This window comes from Zeugodacus cucurbitae, chromosome 2 (assembly GCF_028554725.1).
Source record: "Zeugodacus cucurbitae isolate PBARC_wt_2022May chromosome 2, idZeuCucr1.2, whole genome shotgun sequence".
In the NCBI taxonomy this organism is placed as follows: Eukaryota; Metazoa; Arthropoda; class Insecta; order Diptera; family Tephritidae; genus Zeugodacus; species Zeugodacus cucurbitae.
The window spans coordinates 34,887,725-34,912,169 of NC_071667.1; the positions used below are offsets into that span (position 1 = coordinate 34,887,725).

The 24,445-nt window shown below is 36.4% G+C and overlaps 1 protein-coding gene across 5 annotated transcripts in view; it reads right to left on the minus strand.

Moving 5' to 3' along the window:
• Positions 1-24,445, minus strand: part of LOC105220208 (FERM domain-containing protein 8) — a 172,435-nt gene that overhangs the window by 110,548 nt on the left and 37,442 nt on the right. For 2 of the 5 annotated variants that reach the window (XM_054228184.1, XM_054228190.1), the window contains exons 2-3: positions 20,444-20,665; positions 20,316-20,368 (exon numbers count right to left, since the gene is read on the minus strand). In XM_054228184.1, coding sequence (XP_054084159.1) covers positions 20,316-20,368; positions 20,444-20,608 — 218 coding nt within the window. In that variant the 5' untranslated portion in view covers positions 20,609-20,665. Of the gene's footprint in view, positions 1-16,234; positions 16,368-16,428; positions 16,667-20,315; positions 20,369-20,443; positions 20,666-24,445 lie in introns of those variants that run through there. The other 3 variants (XM_054228196.1, XM_054228200.1, XM_054228203.1) reach the window with 3 other exon arrangements.

Below are 24,445 nucleotides of genomic sequence, written 5' to 3' on the forward strand. Positions count from 1 at the left end.
CATGTCATCAGGGTGTCAATAAAATATTATATACCGAATTTCATTGAAATCTGTCGAGTAGTTCCTGACATATGGTTTTTGACCCATAAGTGAGCGATGCCACGCCCATTTTCCATTTTGTAAAAAGATCAGAGTGCAGCCTCCCTCTGCTATCATTTCTCTGAAGTTTTGTGTTTCTGACGTTTCTCGTTAGTGAGTTAACGTACTTTTAGTAATTTTCAACCTAACCTTTGTATGGGAGGTGGGCGTGGTTATTATCCGATTTCTTTCATTTTTGAACTGTATAAGGAAACGGCTAAAAGAAACGACTGCAGAAAGTTTGGTTTATATAGCTTTATTGGTTTGCAAGATATATACAAAAAACCTATTTGGGGGCGGGGTCACGCCCACTTTTCCAAAAAATTACATTCAAATGTGCCCCTCCCTAATGCGATCCTATGTTCCAAATTTTATTTTCATAACTTTATTTATGGCTTAGTTATTGCTCTTTATGTGTTTTTGGTTATCGCCATTTTGTGGGCGTGAGAGTGGTCCGATTGATTGGCGGAATCTTCGAACTTAACCTTCTTATGGTGCCAAGGAACACGTGTTCCAAGTTTCATTAAGATATCTCAATTTTTACTCAAGTTACAGCTTGCACGGACGGACAGACAGACATCCGGATTTGAACTTTACTCGTCACCCTGATCACTTTGGTATATATAACCTTATATCTAACTCTTTTAGTTTTAGGACTTACAAACAACCGTTATGTGGACAAAACCATAATACTCTCTTTAGCAACTTTTGTTGCGAGAGTATAATGAGAAACACGTGGGGTACATATATGTTTACAATAGTGTACAGTACTATTAGAATACGCATAAGTATATATCGGCTGTCTCTTTCTTCGGCTAGGGAGATAACTTCCTGTTTTACCAACAGTTACATTACAAGAATACAAGTTTGGCGCTAGCGTTCAAAAAAGCGCTGCATTTAAAGTTTGAAGTTGATAAATTTTTACAAAATTACAAAACATCTCGAAATTTTGGGAAATCCGGAAAATTAACTCTATGCTCATTTCAGCTAAGAATTAAAAATTATCGGAAAGCCGGAAAAGTAGGAAAACCTGAAAAATCGAAAATATACTCATTTTATTAGAGAAATTCACTAGGGATGTGAATCGACTGCCGGAAAATCGCTAAAAATTATGGGAAAGCCGGAAAAGTAGGAAAACCCGAAAAAATATATGTGCCACGATTATAGCTTTAAAAAAATCTACATTTTTATTTTTATACTCTCGCAACCTGCTGCACAGAGTATAATAGTTTTGTTCACATAACGGTTGTTTGTGTCACCAAGAAATATAAGAGTTAGATAAGGGGTTATATATACATAAATGATCAGGATGACGAGTGGATTTGAAATCCGGATGTCTGTCCGTCCGTCTGTCTGTCTGTCCGTGCAAGCGATAACTTGAGTTAAAATTGAGATATCTTAATGAAACTTGGAACACATGTTCCTTGGCACCCTGAGGAGGTTGCTTTCGAAAATGGGCAAAATCGGTCCACTGCTACGCCCACAAAATGGCGGAAACCGAAAACCTATACAGTGTCATAACTAAGCCATGTCCGTCTGTCCGTGCAAGCGATAACTTGAGTTAAAATTGAGATATCTTAATGAAGCTTGGAACACATGTTCCTTGGCACCATAGGAAGGTTGCTTTCGAAAATTGGCAAAATCGGACCACTGCCACGCCCACAAAATGGCGAAAACCGAAAACACATAAAGTGCCATAACTAAGCCATAAATAAAGCTATGGAAAAAAATTTGGTATGAAGGATCACACTATGAAGGGGCATATTTGGATGTAATTTTTTTGGGGAAGTGGGTGTGGCCCCGCCCCCTACTAAGTTTTTTGTACATATCTCGCAAACCAACAAAGCTATATAAACCAAACTTTCTGCAGTCGTTTTTTGTAGCCACTTCCTAATACAGTTCAAAAATGAAAGAAATCGGATAATAACCACGCCAGCCTCCCATACAAAAGTTAGGTTGAAAATTACTAAAATTGGGTTAATTCACCAACGAAAAACGGAAGAAACACTAAATTTCACATATGAAATGGCAGAGCTGCACTCAGATTTTTCTACAAAATGGAAAATGGGCGTGGCGTTGCCCACTTATGGGTCAAAATATATCTCAGGAACTACTCGACCGATTTAAATGAAACTTGGTTTGTAATAGTTTCCTTACATCCCAATGATGTGTTGTCAAAATAGGCCAAATCGCTTCACATCCACGCCTACTTCCTATATACCAGAACTTTGAAGACGATCTGAATCGTTTACTTTACAATATATAAAGTAAGCACTAGTGAAGATATCGGTGCAGAACTTTGCACAAATACTATGTTTATAGTGTGTCAGCCCCATTCTAAAAATCGCCGAAATCGGATCATAGGCTTTTAAGGCCCCTTATATCGAACACGAGGACCTCGATGCTTCTAACCTAATATTATGGTTTCCAACTTTCAATGGACTTTATACATATATATGTGGATCAAATTGTGTATTATATAATATAAATAAAGTTAAATAAATAAATTGCGAGAGTATAAAATGTTCGGTTACACCCGAACTTAGCCCTTCCTTACTTGTTTATATTTATTTAATAAATGAATATTAAACGGAAAATTTATTTATTTAAATATTTCATTTGACTTGTGTTGCTGCTATGGTATTGTGTTAAAAAAAAAAAACAAATCTAAAGTGTTAATAGAATTAATTAAAACATTATTGTAGTGCTTTTGTATACTGTAGTCCTTTTGTATACTATAGTGTATATTTTGTATACATTATTACAACTGGTGCTCGTCATCACGTAAATAAATTATTATTTTATTTGGTAAATTTGGTTACGTACATGATACGTACATAAACAAATGCAACACGTTATTAAATAAAATTATCTAAAAAACAAGTAAGGAAAGGCTAAGTTCGGGTGTAACCGAACATTTTATACTCTCGCAATTTATTGAAGAAATTATATTAAGATAACATACAAATTTACCCATAAATTCGCATAAAGTTTAATAGAATAACGAAAATCGTCATATATAGATATGAGGGCTGAGGTAATTCCTGAACCGATTTCATTCAATTTCACCAGCAAGGGACACTATATCCAATACTATACGCTCACTTAATTTTGCTAAGATATATCACATATTAACCAATACATATATGCGTAATAAAGCCCAACGAATTTTTGAAAAACCTATAATTAGGTATATGGGAGCTAAGAGATATTGTGACCCGATTTTAATAATTCTTGGAACAGAGACACACTATTGGAAGAAAACAATATCCTCTGAATTACATTAAATTATCTGAGAGATTTACACATATTTTCGGTTAAAATTTAACCTTAGGCGCTGAATTCAACATGTTCGATATCTGGGGCCTTGAAAAGTTATAGTCCGTTTTCGACAATTTTTTCACAAGTGATGCCACAGATCATATACTGTATTTGTGTAAAGTTTTATTTCGCTATCATTATTGGTTCGTAATGTATATATTATAAAGTGAAGGATTCAGATGGAATTCAAAATTGAGTTATAAAGAAAGTAGTCGTGGTTGTGAACCGATTTCATCCATTTTCCACACATGTCATCAGGGTGTCAATAAAATATTATATACCGAATTTCATTGAAATCTGTCGAGTAGTTCCTGACATATGGTTTTTGACCCATAAGTGAGCGATGCCACGCCCATTTTCCATTTTGTAAAAAGATCAGAGTGCAGCCTCCCTCTGCTATCATTTCTCTGAAGTTTTGTGTTTCTGACGTTTCTCGTTAGTGAGTTAACGTACTTTTAGTAATTTTCAACCTAACCTTTGTATGGGAGGTGGGCGTGGTTATTATCCGATTTCTTTCATTTTTGAACTGTATAAGGAAACGGCTAAAAGAAACGACTGCAGAAAGTTTGGTTTATATAGCTTTATTGGTTTGCAAGATATATACAAAAAACCTATTTGGGGGCGGGGTCACGCCCACTTTTCCAAAAAAATTACATTTAAATGTGCCCCTCCCTAATGCGATCCTATGTTCCAAATTTTATTTTCATAACTTTATTTATGGCTTAGTTATTGCTCTTTATGTGTTTTTGGTTATCGCCATTTTGTGGGCGTGGCAATGGTCCGATTGATTGGCGGAATCTTCGAACTTAACCTTCTTATGGTGCCAAGGAACACGTGTTCCAAGTTTCATTAAGATATCTCAATTTTTACTCAAGTTACAGCTTGCACGGACGGACAGACAGACATCCGGATTTGAACTTTACTCGTCACCCTGATCACTTTGGTATATATAACCCTATATCTAACTCTTTTAGTTTTAGGACTTACAAACAACCGTTATGTGGACAAAACCATAATACTCTCTTTAGCAACTTTTGTTGCGAGAGTATAATGAGAAACACGTGGGGTACATATATGTTTACAATAGTGTACAGTACTATTAGAATACGAATAAGTATATATCGGCTGTCTCTTTCTTCGGCTAGGGAGATAACTTCCTGTTTTACCAACAGTTACATTACAAGAATACAAGTTTGGCGCTAGCGTTCAAAAAAGCGCTGCATTTAAAGTTTGAAGTTGATAAATTTTTAAAAAATTACAAAACATCTCGAAATTTTGGGAAATCCGGAAAATTAACTCTATGCTCATTTCAGCTAAGAATTAAAAATTATCGGAAAGCCGGAAAAGTAGGAAAACCTGAAAAATCGAAAATATACTCATTTTATTAGAGAAATTCACTAGGGATGTGAATCGACTGCAGGAAAATCGCTAAAAATTATGGGAAAGCCGGAAAAGTAGGAAAACCCGAAAAAATATATGTGCCACGATTATAGCTTTAAAAAAATCTACATTTTTATTTTTATACTCTCGCAACCTGCTGCACAGAGTATAATAGTTTTGTTCACATAACGGTTGTTTGTGTCACCAAGAAATATAAGAGTTAGATAAGGGGTTATATATACATAAATGATCAGGATGACGAGTGGACTTGAAATCCGGATGTCTGTCCGTCCGTCTGTCCGTGCAAGCGATAACTTGAGTTAAAATTGAGATATCTTAATGATATCCCTTAGGGGGATGGGCTCATGTGTAGAAGTTCACGCAAGTGAGGAAAGTTTTTGATTGTCACTCACTTGGGAGTGGCCAGAAACGATTCTTCTCCACATGGTTCAAGCAGCTCACGACTTCCGGTTTAGACCAAGTATCCTCTGGGTAGCCAACAGACATCCGTTTGAAGGCGAGCTAAAGTGAGAAGGCGAAGCCCGCTTATGCGGTTGTGCGTAGGGTTTGGGACCCACCACATAAAAACACCCCCCAATGAAAAATCTACGAAAGCCTCGGATGAGACACCCCCCTTTTGATGACGACCCCTGCAAACGTTTTAAGTAGTTTTGTTCACATAACGGTTGTTTGTAACACCCAAAACTAAACGAGTTAGATATAGGGTTATATATACATAAATGATCAGGATGACGAGTGGATTTGAAATCCGGATGTCTGTCCGTCCGTCTGTCTGTCTGTCCGTCTGTCCGTGCAAGTAACTTGAGTAAAAATTGAGATATCTTAATGAAACTTGGAACACATGTTCCTTGGCACCATAGGAAGGTTGCTTTCGAAAATTGGCAAAATCGGACCACTGCCACGCCTACTTCCTATATACCAGAACTTTGAAGTGGATCTGAATCGTTTACCTCACAATATATAAAGTAAGCACTAGTGAAGATATCGGTGGAGAACTTTGCACAAATACTATGTTTATAGTGTGGCAGCCCCATTCTAAAAATCGCCGAAATCGGATCATAGGTTTTTTAGACCCCATATATCGAACACGAGGACCTCGGTGCTTCTAGTCTAATATTATGGTTTCCAACTTTCAATGGACTTTATACAATATATATGACGAATATGTGGGTCAAATTGTGTATTACATAATATAAATAAAGTCAAATAAATAAATTGCGAGAGTATAAATTGTTCGGTTACACCCGAACTTAGCCCTTCCTTACTTGTTTTATTTAAATTTACAAATAAATTTCTATGAAATAAAATGTAATTCATTTTCTGATTAACTTTTTTATTCGTGAGTGCAATACTGATAAAAAATGTTTTATAACAGAAATAATTGAATATTGATACGCTTTTCTGACGAATTTTCAAAGCTCTGTTGCCTTGATGTATCTTTAGTAAAGTTAATCTTACAAGTGAGCCGCTTCTAAAATTAATTATAACTATAAACGGTTTATCACAAAATAATGTAACGGATTTTAAAAATTCACGAAATTTTTATAATGATAAAACGAGGTTTTGATCCGTTTTTATCAGAACATATAAAATTATATGCGCACCCTGGCCGTGGAAATGTGTATGTATGTGATTGGCGTTGCAACCGTTTAGCCGGTTATAGCCGAATCGAAGATAGTGCGCCACCTCTCTCTCTCCTTCGCAGTTCGGCGCCAGTTGGAGATCGCAAGTATAACCAGGCCGCTCTCCACCTGGTCCCTCCAACGGAGTGGAGGCCTTCCCCTTCCTCGGCTTCCTCCGGCGGGTACTGCATCGAACACTTTCAGGGCTGGAGCGTTTTCGTCCATTCGGACAACATGACCTAGCAGCGTAGCCGCTGTCTTTTTATTCGCTGAAATATGTCAATGTCGTCGTATAACTCGTACAGCTCATCGTTCCATCGTCTGCGGTGTTCGCCGTTGCCAATGTTCTGAGGACCATAAATCTTGCGCAAAATTTTCCTCTTGAAAACTCCTAGTGTCGTCTCATCTGATGTTGACATCGTCCAAGCTTCTGCACCGTAAAGCAGGACGGGAATGATAAGCGACTTGTAGAGCTTGATTTTGGTTCGTCGAGAGAGGACTTTACTATTCAATTGCTTACTCAGTCCAAAGTAGCACCTGTTGGCAAGAGTTATTCTCCGCTGGATTTCGAGGCTGACATTGTTCGTGTTGTTGATGCTGGTTCCCAGGTATACGAAATTATCTACGACCTCGAAGTTATGACTGTCAACAGTGACGTGGGAGCCAAGACGCGAATGCGCCGACTGTTTGCTTGATGACAGGAGATATTTCGTCTTGTCCTCATTCACCTCCAGACCCATTCGCTTCGCCTCCTTATCCATGCGGGAAAAAGCAGAACAAACGGCACGTTGTTGTTGCTTCCGATGATATCAATATCATCGGCGTACGCCAGGAGCTGTACACTCTTGTAGAAGATTGTACCTTCTCTATTTAGCTCTGCAGCTCTTATAATTTTTTCCAGCATCAGGTTAAAGAAGTCGCACGATAGTGAGTCACCTTGTCTGAAACCTCGTTTGGTATCGAACGGCTCGGAGAGGTCCTTCCCGATCCTGACGGAGCTTTTGGTGTTGCTCAACGTCAACTTACACAGCCGTATTAGTTTTGCGGGGATACCAAATTCAGACATCGCGGCATAAAGGCAGCTCCTTTTCGTGCTGTCGAAAGCAGCTTTAAAGTCGACAAATAGATGGTGTGTGTCGATCCTTTTTTCACGGGTCTTCTCCAAGATTGGGCGCATGGTGAATATCTGGTCTGTTGTTGATTTTCCAGGTCTAAAGCCACACTGATAATATCATATCATCTCCTAACTATGGGTTTTTAAAAAATATCATCTCCTAGCTCCAATAGACCTAATTATAGGTTTTTCAAAAATACGGTGAGTTTTATTCCGCATATATATATTGGTTAATATGTGAGATATCTTAGCAAAATTAAGTGAGCGTATAGTCTTAGATATAGAGTACCTTGCTGGTGAAAATGAATGAAATCGGTTAAGGAATTACCTCAGCCCTCACATCTATGTATATATAACGATTTTCATTATTCTATTAAACTTTATGCTGAATTTATGGGTAAATTTGTGTGTTGTCTTAATAAAATTTCTTGAATAAATTGCGAGAGTATAAAATGTTCGGTTACACCCGAACTTAGCCCTTCCTTACTTGTTCTTATAACAGTTTCTCTCTGTACCTGAAATGGTAAAAATCGGGTCATAACTTCCCCCAGATCCCATATACCTAATTATAAGTAATATTAAATTAAGTGAGCGTATAGTCTTCGATACATTGTATCTTGGTGGTGAAAACGAGTGAAATCGGTTTAGGAATTACCTTAGTCCCCATATACTACTTATGATGATTTTCGTTACTCTATTGAACTTTATACCGAATATATGGGTCGAATTGTGTTATCTTTATAAAATTACATCAATAAATTGCGAGAGTATAAAATGTTCGGTTACACCCGAACTTAGCCCTTCCTCACTTGTTGATTACAGATTTGTCTTGTAAATGGATGCGGATGATTGCAATGATGCGCGAAAAAGAAAAAGAAAAACTCGATAGATGACTCCACTTATGATGATTAAGGAGAAAAAAGAAAACAAAAAAGAAAAGAATATGTGAATCGCTACAGAGAGAAACACCCACATAAATCAGACTTGGCGAAACAAGCGAACAAAGATTATTGTAAACGATACAGAGATAAACGAAGAACGTTAAATTTATTATCAACTGACCAAACGTTTGTACAACAAAGTGTATCTCCTCAAATCGCTGGTCCATCTACCAGAGATGTGCCTTATGTACCTCAATTCTCATTGAAATTATGGGTGAGTATTGATAAATTTTGTATTCACTATTTACTAATATTTACTCATTTAAATAAAACCACTTCTTTCGAGTATAGTAGCGCACCTAAAATGCTCACCCAAAAAAGTGCCCAACGCAGTTCAAGTTTTCACTTCTGCCTGCACTCCCGGAGTGCAATCCCACTAGGTTTTTCAAAGACAAAATCATTTTTATTTATGCTTTCATTTAATTTAATTTCAATTTAAAATAGATAAAAAATAGTATTTTTAAATGATGCAATAATGGGGCTTTTAATCTATATATATAAAAATGAATTGCTGTACGTTAGTCTCATTAAAACTCGAAAACAGCTGAACGGATTTTTCTTATCTTAGTCTTAAAATGTTCGTGGTGGTCTAGGGAAGGTTTAAAAGGTGAGAAAAAATCGTATAATTGCCGGGAAAACCCTAAAAACAGCCCTTTTCTATTTCCCATGCAAATGTTTTTTAAATAAAATTGAACTTAATTGCCGTTTAATAAAGTTCAAATCACTCACTGTTGTCTAAGCAATTTAGGTGTGTTGCTAACGTCAAAGAGTCAATTTGCAATTTATTCCCGCTGCACAAAGTTCAAATTCAATCATATCTATCAAAATAGTCTTCGCATGCTCTTTGGAGGATCTAATGTCGCGTTCCGAAACTAAACAAAAGTAAATCGCGAATGCATAGTCACAAAATGTAATAAATCATTAGTAGTACTGATTTTTCCGACTGAGAATCAATTTGTTCGGCTTCGTGAAACTTAATTTTAGCTAACTTCAGTTGTTACTGTCATTTTTATTTTTTAAAGTTTGATAAATTTTAAGTTTTGTCACAAATTAAGTTTCTGAACGCAACTATAATATTTGACATTCGATTTGCCAACCAACTAATATGTCAAGAATTATGGCACGAGAACTTTCTTTACTTTTGTGATACTTTGTAATAGTGACATTCCAAGTTGTGTACTCCTTTTTTTATTGATATTTTGTGATACTGACACTTGCGAAATTTTCTCACTTTGATTAATTACGTTACGATGCCAAGGAGAAGACGACCTGACTTAGGTCGTCGCAGTCAGTGCTAACCGCACTGATGACCAGAGAGAGACAGATCAAGAAAATAGTCGTATTGCTATGTCGGAATTGCGTTATTTAGTGAGTGACAATGAAGTAGATAGGCTTAGACTGCAACGAGTTCGTGCACATCAAACACAACAACAGCAAGCACGACATAATGAAATTGAGTGAATCCGCAGACGCAGTGCTTCTGTGATTCTTGACCGAGCTGCATTCCACTATGATCCGGCAATTGATTATTGTGCCGACAAATCGGTAACAATTGGGGAAATGATTATAATTTGTAAATATTGTAAGGCGTTAAAATACACTGGTGAATCTACTGGGTTATGTTGTGCTGGAGGCAAAGTAAAATTGCCACAATTGGTCCAACCACCAGATCCATTACGTTCTTTAGTTTCTGGGATTGTAAATGATTCTAAGCACTTCTTGGCCAACATCCAGAAATATAACAACTGTTTCCAGATGACATCATTTGGCGCTACACATATTATACAGGACAATTTCATGCCCACTTTCAAGGTATTATAATGAATATTTTTTTATAATATTCAAGATTGTATACTAAAATAAATATATCGGAAATAATTTATGGACAAATTTTAAAATATTACAGATACAAGGACAAAATTTTCACTTATTGGGGGCACTGTTACCACTACCTGATGCAGTTCATCAATTTTTACAAATTTATTTTATGGGCAATTCAGATGTGGAAGTTGATAATCGTTGTGCTCACAATCCAACAGTGAAGAGAACCATTGTCCAAGAATTACAAATGTTTCTTCATCAGAATAACAATTTAGCAAACATGTTCAAAATAGCATTAGATCGGATGCCATCTGATAGCCATAATATTATCATTCGAGCTGACAAAACACCTGCCGGTGAACACACAAGGAGGTTTAATTCACCTACCATTGATGAAGTGGCTGTTGTTATTGTGGGAGAAAATTTACAATCTAGAGATATTGTGCTTCATCGTCGGAAAAGTAATTTAAAACGTGTATCTGAAACACACAGAAGCTATGATGGATTACAATATCCTTTGATCTTCTGGCAGGGGGAAGATGGATACCATTTTAATATCAAAATGGTAAATCCAGTAACAGGTAAATAAATTGAGCAGGATTAAATAATATTTTTAAATTCAATTCATCTAATCTCAATCTTCAAAAGAAAGAGAGAGCTTTCAACCTATACGGACGTGTATTTTATGCGCTCCGTGATTATTCTCTAAAACCTAAAATTAAAATAAAATAAGTAAAAAACAAAACAACTTAAACAGTGCATTAAGCCAAGCGTTAGTCAATAACGCCGAAATTGTTAGCAAAACAAAAAAAAATCACAAAAATTAAAGTGTACAAACAATAATAAATACTAAATAACAAATTCTAAGTGCGAGAAAATAAACAATAAACAATAACATGAGCGCTGCGCAGCCTCACCAACAAGGCCGTAGGCATTCTCTGAATGCCTACTTTAGCTTTGTCGAGCCTGCAAAACCAGCTCCTACCAACAAACAAGGCAAAGGCGAGAAGGATGAGACATTTCAGCGAGCAACGGAGCAGCACCCTAAGCAGAGCTTAGCAACAACAATAGTAGCAGAGAACGGCAGCCAACAACGGCCAGCAACAAACACGAACGCATCAACATATAAGCAGGTACCTGCAAGCGAGCAGACAGCGAAGAAAACGCAAGGTGAGAATGCACAAATCAAAAAAGGTCCATCTGTTCAGATTGGCATTGACCGCTACGTCAATATTAAAAGGAAATTAAGTCCTGTGAAGTCAGCGGTCAATCCTAAAAAAATTCTAGGCGGCACGCCAACCACGAATAAACCTGACGTTTTAAATGGCAACAGATTTGCCGTACTAAGCAATGGTTCTGATGATGATGCGAAGGGTACCACCACAGTCGCGTATGCCAAACCGTACCAATATATTTGCGCGAGCGTAGCTCAAATACTCTTGTTGATAAATTAAGCGAAATTGTAGGTACAAAAAACTTTCATATAGTGCCTTTAAAAAAAGGCAATATAGATGAAACGAAAATACAGACATACACTGAGAAAAGTTTTATGGATGTTGTAAAGTTTTTGTCGGATAAAAACAAAAATTATTATTCCTATCAGTTGAAGAGCTCAAAGGGCCTAGCTGTAGTAATTAAAGGTATAGAGTCATCTGTAGACTCTAGTGAAATCAAAGAAGCTCTTGAAGAATGTGGCTTTGAAGTTAAAACTGTCCTAAACATTTTTAACAGAAACAAAGTACCACAACCAATGTTTAGAATTGAATTGATGCCGAATTCTAACCAGCTTAAAAAGAACGAAGTGCATCCAATATATAATTTAAAATATTTGCTGCACCGTAGAGTAACCGTAGAAGAACCACACAAAAGAAACGGTCCGGTACAATGCACCAATTGCCAAGAATATGGGCATACCAAATCATATTGCACTCTACGCAGTGTTTGTGTGGTATGTGGAGATTTACATCCCACTTCAAAATGTATCCTCAAGAAAGAGGATTTAAACAAAAAATGCTGCAACTGTGGAGGAAATCACACTGCCAACTATAGGGGTTGTCCTGTTTATAAAGATTTGAAATCGAAGTTGTCACAGGGAATTCAAGCACGACGTAACCAAATGTTACATACTCCCCGTACTGACATTATAGATATCACAGACCATATTCCGAAATCTAGTAATATTAAAAATAATACTGTACAAGGGAGCTATGCCAATGTTGTAAAAGGCAACAATGTACAAATGCAACCACCGCAAAATCCTCCAAATAGTGGTATTGAAACTATGATCATAAATCTTACGCAATGTATGACACAATTTATGTCTACAATGCAAAACATGATCCAAGATTTAATAAAATCACAAAACCAAATGCTGCAAACCTTATTAAGTAAAAAATGAGCATACTAAACATTTGTATATGGAACGCTAACGGTGTTAACCAACATAAACTAGAGATAATTAGATTTCTGTCTGAAAAAAATATAGATGTAATGTTAATATCAGAGACTCATCTGACAACAAAAACAATTTTAAAATACCGGGATTTAGACTGTATGTTACAAATCACCCGGATGGAAAAGCACATGGCGGAACGGCAGTATTGGTTAGAAATCGGTTAAACCACTTTACTCTGGGTTCTCATGCTACAGCACAGTTACAAGCTACAACAATATCGTTAAAAAATCGGGGTTGTGATTTAAATCTATCGGCTATATACTGCCCACCTCGTTTTAAAATTACAGATAGCGAATTTAAAGACTTCTTTGGAACGCTAGGTCATAGATTTCTAGCAGGTGGAGATTATAATGCAAAACACATGTACTGGGGGTCACGTCTTAATAATCCGAAAGGACGCCAGTTGTACCAAACCATTATGAACCACAATAACCTTGATATAATATCTCCTGGTAAGCCTACATACTGGCCCAGTGATCGTAACAAAATACCAGATTTAATTGATTTTGCTGTAACCAAAAATATAGATAGATCACTTGTGACAGTTGATACATGTACAGACTTATCTTCAGATCATTCACCTGTACTAATAAAGTTGTGTGAAGAACCCATATTCGTTGAGCCAAAGGTGGGTCTAACATCTCACAAAACGAACTGGTTAAAATACAAAAAATATGTGAGTAGCCACATTAATATTGATGTAAAAATAGATACAGAAAGAGATATTGATGAAGGTATAAGAGAATTTAATGATGTAATATCAAATGCAGCTGTCATAGCAACACCAAACATAAGCAATAAACCGATTATCCGCAGAAAACTCACTAATAATAAAATAGAAAAGCTTGTAAATGAAAAAAGGCGAGCTAGACGTGAATGGCAGTTAAATCGCTCCCCTTCTACTCAGCTGCAACTAAAATATGCTGTACGAAAACTAAAAACAGCGCTTAAACGTGAGGAAGAATACCACACTCACAATTATATAAGGAAACTGTGTCCAAATTCAAACAAAGGAAATTCTCTTTGGAAAGCCCAAAAGTCAATGAAGCCTCCAGTCGACTCCAACTTGCCTATAAGAGGCTTGGGTGGAAACTGGGCAAGAAGTGACGAGGATAAGGCAAATTGTTTCGCAAATCACCTAGAAAAGGTATTTCAACCTAATTGCCGTTTGAACCAACGACAACTACGATCAGAAGAATACATTCATCTCCGTGATGCTATAAATGCCGATGGCAATGTGAATAATGTAGGAAGAATGACAATTTTGCCAGCCACTTATATAGGAAGCCCACGCCACATGCACGAATATGCTCAGGATGCTATGTCATATGTTAGGCATTATGGCCGCCCAGACTTATTTGTTACATTCACATGTAATCCAAATTGGTCTGAGATCAAGAGGGAATTGTTACAAAGCCAAACACCAGTTGTTAGACATGACATAATTGCCAGAGTTTTTAAACAGAAATTAAAATCTCTCATGAATTTCTTCACAAAGCATTGTGTGTATGGCCGAGTCTGTTGTTGGATGTACTCTGTAGAATGCCAAAAGCGTGGATTGCCACATGCGCACATTTTACTCTGGTTAGTGGACAAAATAAGGCCAAATGAGATTGATTCCATAATTTCAGCTGAAATTCCAGATGAAACAGATGATCAATGTGGAATATTGTAACTCAGTAAAGTCGATAAAGTAAATATGTAAATATGTTAACAAAGGTAGCGATATGGCTGTCTTCGCTGTAACCAATGCAAATGATGAAATATCACAGTACCAGATGGGGCGCTATGTAAGTAGCAATGAAGCAATTTGGCGTATATTTTCATTTGCGATCCATGAAAGATACCCTACAGTAGTCCATTTGGCGGTCCATTTAGAAAATGGTCAACGAGTTTATTTTAATCAATCGAACGCGGCAGACAGAGCAGCACGTCCACCATCGACAACAATAACAAGTTTCTTCACAGACTGTCAAACTGATGATTTTGCTCGCACTTTGCTGTATGCTGACATGCCACGCTATTACATATGGATTGCATTATCGAAATCGTTTCAGCGTCGAAAACAAGGAACACCAGTTGAAGGAAATCCAAATGTATTTGCTTCAGACGCCCTGGGTCGCATCTACACAGTACATCCAAATAACGATGAATGTTATTATTTGCGATTGTTGTTGGTGAATGTTCGTGGTCCCACATCGTTCAAACAACTGAGAACAGTTAATGGACAGCTGTGTGCGACTTACCGTGAGGCATGCCAATTATTATATTTACTTGAGAACGATTCGCATTGGGATGATACGCTTAAGGATTCCGTAATATCTTCATCGCCGCATCAAATTCGTACACTGTTTGCGATTATCATATCAACATGTTTCCCTTCGAATCCAAAAGATTTGTGGGTTAAATATAGAGATGACATGTCTGAGGATGTTTTGCATCGCGTGCGCCGTGAAGCTTTGAATCCTACACTACAAATGACTGACGAAATTTACAATGAGACACTGATTATGATAGAAGATATGTGTTTATTGATATCTAATAAAGTATTGTCGTGTTTGGGAATGACAGCACCCAATCGTCATGTTCACGAGTTGCAAAGGGAACAACAGTACGACATTGAAGAATTGGCCGAAACAGTTCGTACAAATGTTCCACAATTAAATCAACAACAAAGAATTGCGTACGACACTTTAATAGAAGCTGTGAACAGTGGATCTGGTGGAATTTATTTCCTTGATGCTCCCGGAGGAACAGGAAAAACGTTCTTAATTTCATTGCTGTTGGCGAGGATCAGATCGGGAAATGATGTTGCTCTAGCATTGGCATCATCTGGAATAGCTGCGACTCTGCTAGAAGGAACTGCGCATTCTGCCTTGAAATTACCATTAAACATGCAAATCACCGAAACACCAATATGCAACATCGCCAAAAATAGCGCAATGCCAAAGATTCTACAGGTATGCAAATTAATTGTTTGGGATGAATGCACAATGGCCCATAAGAGGTCACTGGAGACACTGGACAGAACATTGAAAGATCTTCGTGACAACCAAAATATTTTTGGTGGGGCCATGATTCTGTTGTCAGGTGATTTTCGTCAGACTCTTCCATTTATTCCCCGATCAACTGTTGCTGATGAACTAAATGCATGCCTAAAATCATAGAATTTGTGGCAGTACGTAAAGACACTCCAATTAACAACTAACATGCGAGTATTTTTGCAACATGATGAAACTGCAAATATGTTTGCGAAGCAGTTGTTAGACATTGAAAATAATAAAGTTGCAATGGACACCTCGACCGGATTCATCACATTACCTACAGATTTCTGTCACATCACAAATTCAAAAGAGGAGCTTATTCAGCGAGTTTTCCCAGATATAGCGCAAAAGTTCAATAACCATAATTGGCTGGGTGAACGAGCAATATTGGCAGCGAAAAATAAAGATAAATTCACTGGAATTGCCTGGATTACCACCTCACAATTTGCTGTTAAAAGTAGGATCGGTTGTCATCATGCTGCGTAACATTAATCAACCTCGACTATGCAATGGAACAAGACTGGCTGTGAAAAAGCTGATGAATAACGTCATTGAGGCAACAATCATAAAGGAAAATACAAAGGAGAGGATGTCTTGATCCCGCGAATACCGATGATTCCAACGGATTTACCATTCGATTTTAAACGCTTACAATTTCCAGTACGTCTGGCCTTTGCGATGAAATAAATAAATCAATTTGGAGTATCCCTGTTTCGCGCATGGACAATTATACGTCGCGTGTTCGCGCGTCGGAAAACCGTCTTCTTTGTTTATTTACGCACCACAAAAAAAACAAAAAATATAGTTTATGAGAAAGCTTTAAATTGATTAACAAACTGTATCATGACAGTGTGTCACTGTTAATATCAAATTTAAACCTTATGAATAGCCAGTATTTCAGGAAACCTCTGTTTTTTTGGTAAGCAACATGTGTCGAAAATAATAATAAAATTTCATAATTCATTAAAAAAATGCATTTTTATTAAATACGTTTTGATGGTTTTAAAATTTAGGTATTTTCTTTATCGACTGAGGCAATACGAAGTCTGCCGGGTCAGCTAGTATAATTATAAAAATAAGCATAATTTATATACATTTTAAATAAATAAATTAATTAATTATGTACATATTGTTATAATTAATTTTTCCGCCGGAGTTATGCTTTTGCGATAGTTTGTATTTTACTTAAAAATAAATCTTTTATTAAAGAAAGCAAATATTCGAATCTTGACACCTGCATCCTTGTGAAATTTCGAAATTTTTCATCAGTTCATTAATCAAATTTTTAATAATATTTTCCGAATCGCTCTTCTGGTTGAACGGATGCACTCACCATAATCTTTTTAATTATTGAAAATAAGACTAGAGCAATTTCATCGTCCGAATCCGACGACATCTTTGCCTTTTTGATACCATTTTGTTTTTTTTTTCGTTTTATTTCTACGCAAACCGAGCGAGACAAAAATACAAGAATGATAGAAGACAAGATTACGACATAGTGACACTCTCACGACCCACGAAAGTGAATAGGCAACATAAAAGTTGCCTTCATATTAGACTTTTTTGTACTATTGTTGTTAAATTCCGCCATTGCGGTCTTCATTTTCAAGTTAATACATTTTTCACTTAGAATTTTAAATAATAATTAAGCACTAGCCTTGACTTCAGCTCTTTGTTTAGGTTTTATTGTTTTGTACCACCGTGCAATTTGTCAATTTTTCTTTCATTTTTTGTTTTGCTCGCGTGTTCTGGGGTCGTGAGCGCGTCACTCAACAGGAAATCAAAACCCAAGAAAGCTAACTGTAAACGAATGTCGTAATCTTGTATTCTATTATTCTTGCAAAAAAGATAATGTCTTGCTAGATCCCTTGGTGTGGGTTCGGTCAAAACACGTTTTCGTGTTTTGTTAGTTAAGCTTGTGGATGAACCGATTTTACATATTTTTAATCTATAGCACTGCACAGTGGTTGCGCCCATAGGACAAAATTCAAAAAATTCATGACAACAAAAATTTCCGAAAAGGTACCAAATCGTCTCTAAAATGTTTAAGCTTCTTCATGGCAAACCGGTTTTTACTGCAAATCTAACGGGACATTCTAAAAATAGAATGCAAAGCGTGATCAACTGTTCAATTTTGTAGCGAAACTGCGCTAAGTTAGCTTTTCGTGAAAACAAAATTGAATTTCAAAGTGGTCAAACGTTTGCTAGAGAGGTCCGATTTTGATTATTTAAAAATAATTTTATTGTTGCAGGTATTTACTTTAATAAATTCATCTTGTGAAATTAATTTTATTGATTTATTATTTGTTGTGTATTTTTGATTGCTTATACTTTTTTGTGTATTTTTTAACGTAATTTTCATGTTTAAATAGACATTTAGTTATGTTACCCCACGATCCCCCCTTTATGAGTGTTATCAGTGTATTTGTCAATGTTTTAAGGTAATACAAATGTTAGGTGTAGCTTTGCCCATATGTTTATATTCGTGAATAAACTTAAGCTGTCGTCTTACTGTTGCTCAAATTTGGTTTGGTAGAACAAAGCATTAAAAACAAAGGCTACGCAGTAGAGATGAGAAAACTTAACATTTGTATTGATTACATTTGCAAAAAAATTATTGCTTATTGGACTAAATACAATCGTTGTAAGGTTTCAATTGTTCAGTGGTTCCACCGTAGGCCAAAAATCAAAAAATCCATCTCTCGATTTTTTGACAAAATGTGAACCGATGGCCTCTAAATTGTCCAACTTCTTATTTTCAAACCGGGTTTTTCCAAAAATCTAACGGTACTTTCTAAAAAAAGAGTTAAACGCATGAACAACTGTATTTTTTAAAGCACATCAGACATTTTTTTTTAAATTCGCAGCAACAACGCACTTCAAATTGTTCTGGTAATTGTTCAGGTTAACGAATCAAGATTATTTTTAATGGCTTTTGAAGCTAAAGGTATTTATTTTAACTTGTGAAATTAATTAAGACTAACGTGATTTTTATTTTTTGGAAATTAGGCTGCGTCTTCAATGTCTTCAATGTGTTTACATAAAGTTTTAGTTGTGTTCCCCCGCGATCCCCCGTTAAATTTATTTTACATTGTCTTTACCAGAGTCTTAAGGTAACAAAAGTGTTAAAGTTAGGTCCGGAAATTTGCAGATGTTGAAGTCAAAATAATAATGGCCTTTGAATTAACTATTTTTAAGTTCAAACTCATTATAATTGGACTAAAAAAGCTTGGAAAGAAGGATAAACCATCTTTATTTCAATCTATGTACGGTTTAGTAGAGGATGCATTATAAGTTTTTGTTCTAATTATAATGGCTGTTGAAAATGAACTGTATTAAATTGGTTGATAATTTGCTTTTTTCCTACATGACTTTTTTATATGATATGTGGGGGTTGGATGGGGGAAACTATAACGACAAATCATGTTCAGCTTGTTTATCGCTTTCTTAAATGTTTTTACAAAGCCTTACTGAAAGTTTTGACGCTCCGACCATGACCATGAGAAGTATTTTTGCGCATGATTGCCATATAATGGCAATTACAGTTCTATGGGAGCTATAGGACCTAGTAGTCCGATGGGGCCAATTTTTTTTACTATATATTTAAAATAATTTTCTAGATTTTTGGTGAAAAGCGATATCTCAACGGGAAGTATTTATGACCGCACCTTCATACAAGCCCAACCACTGTGCACTCAATCACTGTGGGATCCCAAAGAAATTATGAACCAATATCCTGATATATCTCTTTTGGACAGAATATAATCGTATATGCAACTTCCAGATTTATAACAACGAAATGAACCTTTGAAATAATTCCATCTTCAATTAGGTATGCATTCATTACATCGAAGCAGAACGAAGATGTATTGATTTGTACACGATAAATTATCAAAAGCAAGAATGTTTGAAACATCCTCAGTATGATTTCAGTCAGACAGTTTGTAAGTATAAGTATGTAATTTTATACGAATCTTTTAGTTTACAATTTATTTTTTCTATGCGAATATGTTGATGATCAAATGATGGGATATCTAGTTAAGTGAAAGTAGAGACGATCAAATTATGACAAATTAAAAATTATTATAATAACGCTGAATTACTAAAAATAATCCCATGCTTAAAAGAAAGTGACTGTATTTAGTAATTTAAAGAAAATGAAATGACTGTCGATGGAGTTCTAGTTCTGGAAGATACATAGAAAGTGTTGTACTAAAAGTACGATTTGCCGAAATAAAAATACAAAATAGTAATATGTATGCACTTCAATTATTGAGTAAATGTATTACTGAATAAATTGTATGGAAATTGCTTTTTAATTTCTTTCCTTTAATTTTATATACTATGTATATTTTTGAGAACAATGAACTGAGGCTAAGTGAGTGCAACTTGGTTGGTTGAAACCGCAAGCGGCCGCACTTGAGCCATCACTAGGCCCATAGGGGTCCCGAGTGCTTCTTAACAAAATAAAACATTTTGGTTTTTTATTATATACGATTACCTTAGTTTTGTACTTACTGTTCTTGTGGTGTTAACTTCCGGCGATGATATTGCAAGGCTTCCACCGGAATCTGCATGAAATTAATATAGTTTACAGAATCATTAGTATTGTTTATAGTTCCTTTAGGCAGTTTGTGGTCTATTACAGCTTTATTGGAATGATTCTTCGGGACTGAAGTATCTTTACAAATGACACTATTTGGCGCTTGACTCATTGCACATCCTACTTGTCCTTTGGAAGTATTACATCCCACCATTGTACTCGTTTTCTCTTCATTAAGAATATATGACTTATTGGCTTCCATTTTCATGTTTGATATTAATTAGTAATTCCATAATTTAAATATTGAAAATCTACAAAAAGATTTCTGAAAAATATAAGAATAATACAACATTTTGATAACCTGTTATCGAAATTACAGAAAAATTGAAAAATCACCTCGCAAAATGTTACTTATGGCATAATCATTTTATTAAAATTGTTAGTTATAGAATAAATACATATATAATGGAGATAAATATAAGTATATAAAAATGGTTCTACTCCGATTCCAAACTATAACATAACAAGTAAGGAAAGGCTAAGTTCGAGTGTAACAGAACATTTTATACTCTCGCAATTGTAATTTTTTTTTTGTTTTAAAGAAAAGTAGAGAAGATAGTATTTTTGACAAGCCTGTGAATTTTATTTCTTACATTAATATGATTATATGTATGTACTATTAAACATAAAAGTAATAAATATAATCAACTATAACAATTATATACATTCTAGAGGTACTTTTTTACATAGATTCTAATCTGTATACATTTAACAACGTTCATTCAATGTATGTACATATTGTAACGAAAATGGCACCAGAACAAACTAGAATTGACAATCGAAATCTATACAGATGTATGTAGACATTGATATTCGTAGTTGCCAAAATGTTCGAGTGCTGATGTATGGTTTATAATCGACTATATAAGGGCTGCCGGACTGGCAGCAAGACACAGTTCTAATAAGAGAGTTGTCGAGTGAGGACAATTCTAAGGAAAGAGTTGTCGAGTAAAGTGTAAGCAAATTACAAGTTAAAGTTGTAAAGTAGAGTTTTGAGTAATAAAGTATTAAGTTATAAGGAATTATAAATAAAGATTAGTGTGTAGCCATTAAAGTGTGACTTTTATTTGACAATCCAGTGATCGAACTCAGGGTAGAGTTTTAGAGTAAACGACAGATTTTGGAAATCCGTTACAAAATTTTTGTATTATTTAGATCCGTGGTCATACTTTTACAAATTCTTATACATTAACCAAATTACAAATGATTTAAAGTCTCCTATTTAAAATATTATCATTATTATATCACATATATTTCTTAAAAACCTATCATTAAAACTGTGTTGGTATTTTCATATCATTATGCCTTAAAATAAGATAAGAAATTGCTAAGTCTGAAATTCGTACTGTCTGATAGCTATGTACTGTTTCATAAGTAATAGCATTAACATGGGAAGGATCCATGTTAGAAAATGCCCAAGCAATTTGTGTACCTGCTGGACTAGTTGAGTACTAAATTTTTTTTTTTTGAGGAGATTTCTTATTGTAGTCCTTGTGGACTTCAGACAAATATTAAAATCTCCAACGATTATTACTTTTTCATTGCACAATTCTGTTGTGAGGACTTCATGAAATTCTGCAATTAAATGTCTGACAGAAAAATGTGAATTCTATAAAGTACTAAAAGATTAATGTTGAAACATTTAAAGAAAACTGCTTCTAAAACTTTACTGCCTGAAGTTTCTTTATAATCTTTGGTTCTAAAAAGCTAGCAACAATAATCTTCGCATATATTATAATTACCCGTTTATTTCTGTTGTGCATGTCGGTGCTATCTATCCTCAGCTTGTTTATTAAAGTAAATCCAGTTATTTCAAAATTTTCACTAGGATAACTCCAAGTTTCTACGAAACATAAAATATCCGAAGTTAGCATCAGGTCGTCCCCTTTGATATCATTAATGTGAGTATAAAGACACTGAACATTATGAAATAAAATTTGAAATGCTGATGTTCGAGAAAGCATAAAATTGAAATTTGTAGTCAGGGCTTTAGATGTGTTCAATTCCATCAGTTCCCTATATGTATACTTCAGAAAATTTATTAGAGGAATCAAATTTCCAACTATAAAGAGACCTACTGCCGTAGTAGCTCGACTGCAAGAGACATATAGGCATTCTGGGTCGAGTATGAATAACAACTTTATTATATGTGGCCCCCCTGACTTTTGTGAATAGTTATTCCATCAGCTGGAACAACCGAAAATTGATTTCCTTCAATTATAATTTGCTCATAGGGATCATGTGTAGAAGTTCACGTAAGTGAGGAAAGTTTTTGATTGTCATTCACTTGGGAGTGGCCAGAAACGATTCTTCTCCACATGATTCAAGCAGCTCACGACTTCCGGTTTTAGACCAAGTATCCTCTGGGTAGCTAACAATCATCCGTTTGAAGGCGAGCTAAAGTGAGAAGGCGAACCCGCTTCTGCGGTTGTGCGTAGGGTTTGGGACCCACCACATAAAAACGAAGTACCAATGAAACATCGACGAAAGCCTCGGATGAGATACTCCCCCCTTTTGATGACGTCCCCAGCAAACGTTTTAAGGATAATTTAAGCGCAAATTTGGTGTTGGATTTGTGGTGGGAGAGAGACTCTGTCGCCGAGTCCTGGCATTCACCTCGTTGGATGAACGTCTAGCCACAATCCGCATAAAAGCGAGTTTCTTCAACATATCGCTTATTTGCGTCCACGCCCCAACGGAATAGAAGGACGATGTGATACTTTCTATGAGCGCCTAGAATGCACCTACGAGCGCTGCCCCCGCCACGATGTCACAATCGAGCTTGGCGATTTGAACGCTAGGGTGGGTAAAGAAGGTATCTTTGGCACAACAGTCGGAAAATCCAGCCTCTATGACGAAACATCGTCAAACGGCCTGAGGCTGATCGACTTTGCAGGGTCCCGAAATATGGTCGTCTGTAGTACCATATTCCAGCATGAGAGCACTCATCAGCAACTCGGTATAAGGGAACTGTGGAACGGCTTCTCAAACTCACTGCGTACAGCTGCAGCCGAAACAATTGGATTTCGGCAACGACAAAAAACAAGCTGGTACGATGAGGATGCCGTCTCGCAGCGGAGAGAAAACATACTGCCTACCGCGCAACGTTTAAAACGACCACAACATGTGCGGGATTGGATAGATACCGAGAGCTGAAGAGGGAAGCGATACGCATCTGCAGACAAAAAAAGAAAGAGGCATACTGGGATTGTGGAGGGAAGACTTCTCCGAACTGCTGAATGGCAGTGAAAGTACAACACCAGGAGATGGCGAACCCGATTCCCCAATCGATGACGATGGAACAGATGTTCCATTACCCGACAATGAAGAATTTCGAATAGCAATCACCCACCTGAAGAACAACAAATCGGCGGCGGCCGATAGATTACCGGACGAGCTATTCAAATACGGCGGCGAAGAGCTGATAAAGTGCATGCATCAGCTTCTTTGCAAAATATGGTCGGAAGAAAGCATGCTTGACGATTGAAATCTCAGTGTGCTCTGCCCAATCCATAAAAAGGTAGATCCCACAATCTGTGCCAATTACCGTGGGATAAGGATCCTAAATATCGCCTATAAGGTTCTATCGGATTGGACCTTATCAGTGTGGCTTTAGACCTGGAAAATCCACAACTGGCCAGATCTTGGAGAAGACCCGTGAAAAAAGGATCGACAAACACCACCTTTTTGTCGATTTTAAAGTGCTGCTTTCGACAGCACGAAAAGGAGCTGCCTTTACGCCGCGATGTCTGAATTTGGTATCCCCGCAAAACTATATGGCTGAGTAAGTTGACGTTGAGCAACACCAAAAGCTCCGTCATGATTGGGAAGGATCTCTCCGAGCCGTATCTCCTGTCATCAACAAACAGTCAGCGCACTAGCGTCTTGGCTTACACGTCACTGTTGACAGTCATAACTTCGAAGTCGTAGATAATTTCGTATACCTGGGAACCAGCATCAACAGCACGAACAATTTCAACCTCGAAATCCAGCGCAGAATCACTCTTGCCAATAGGTGCTACTTTGGAGAGAGTAGGCAATTGAA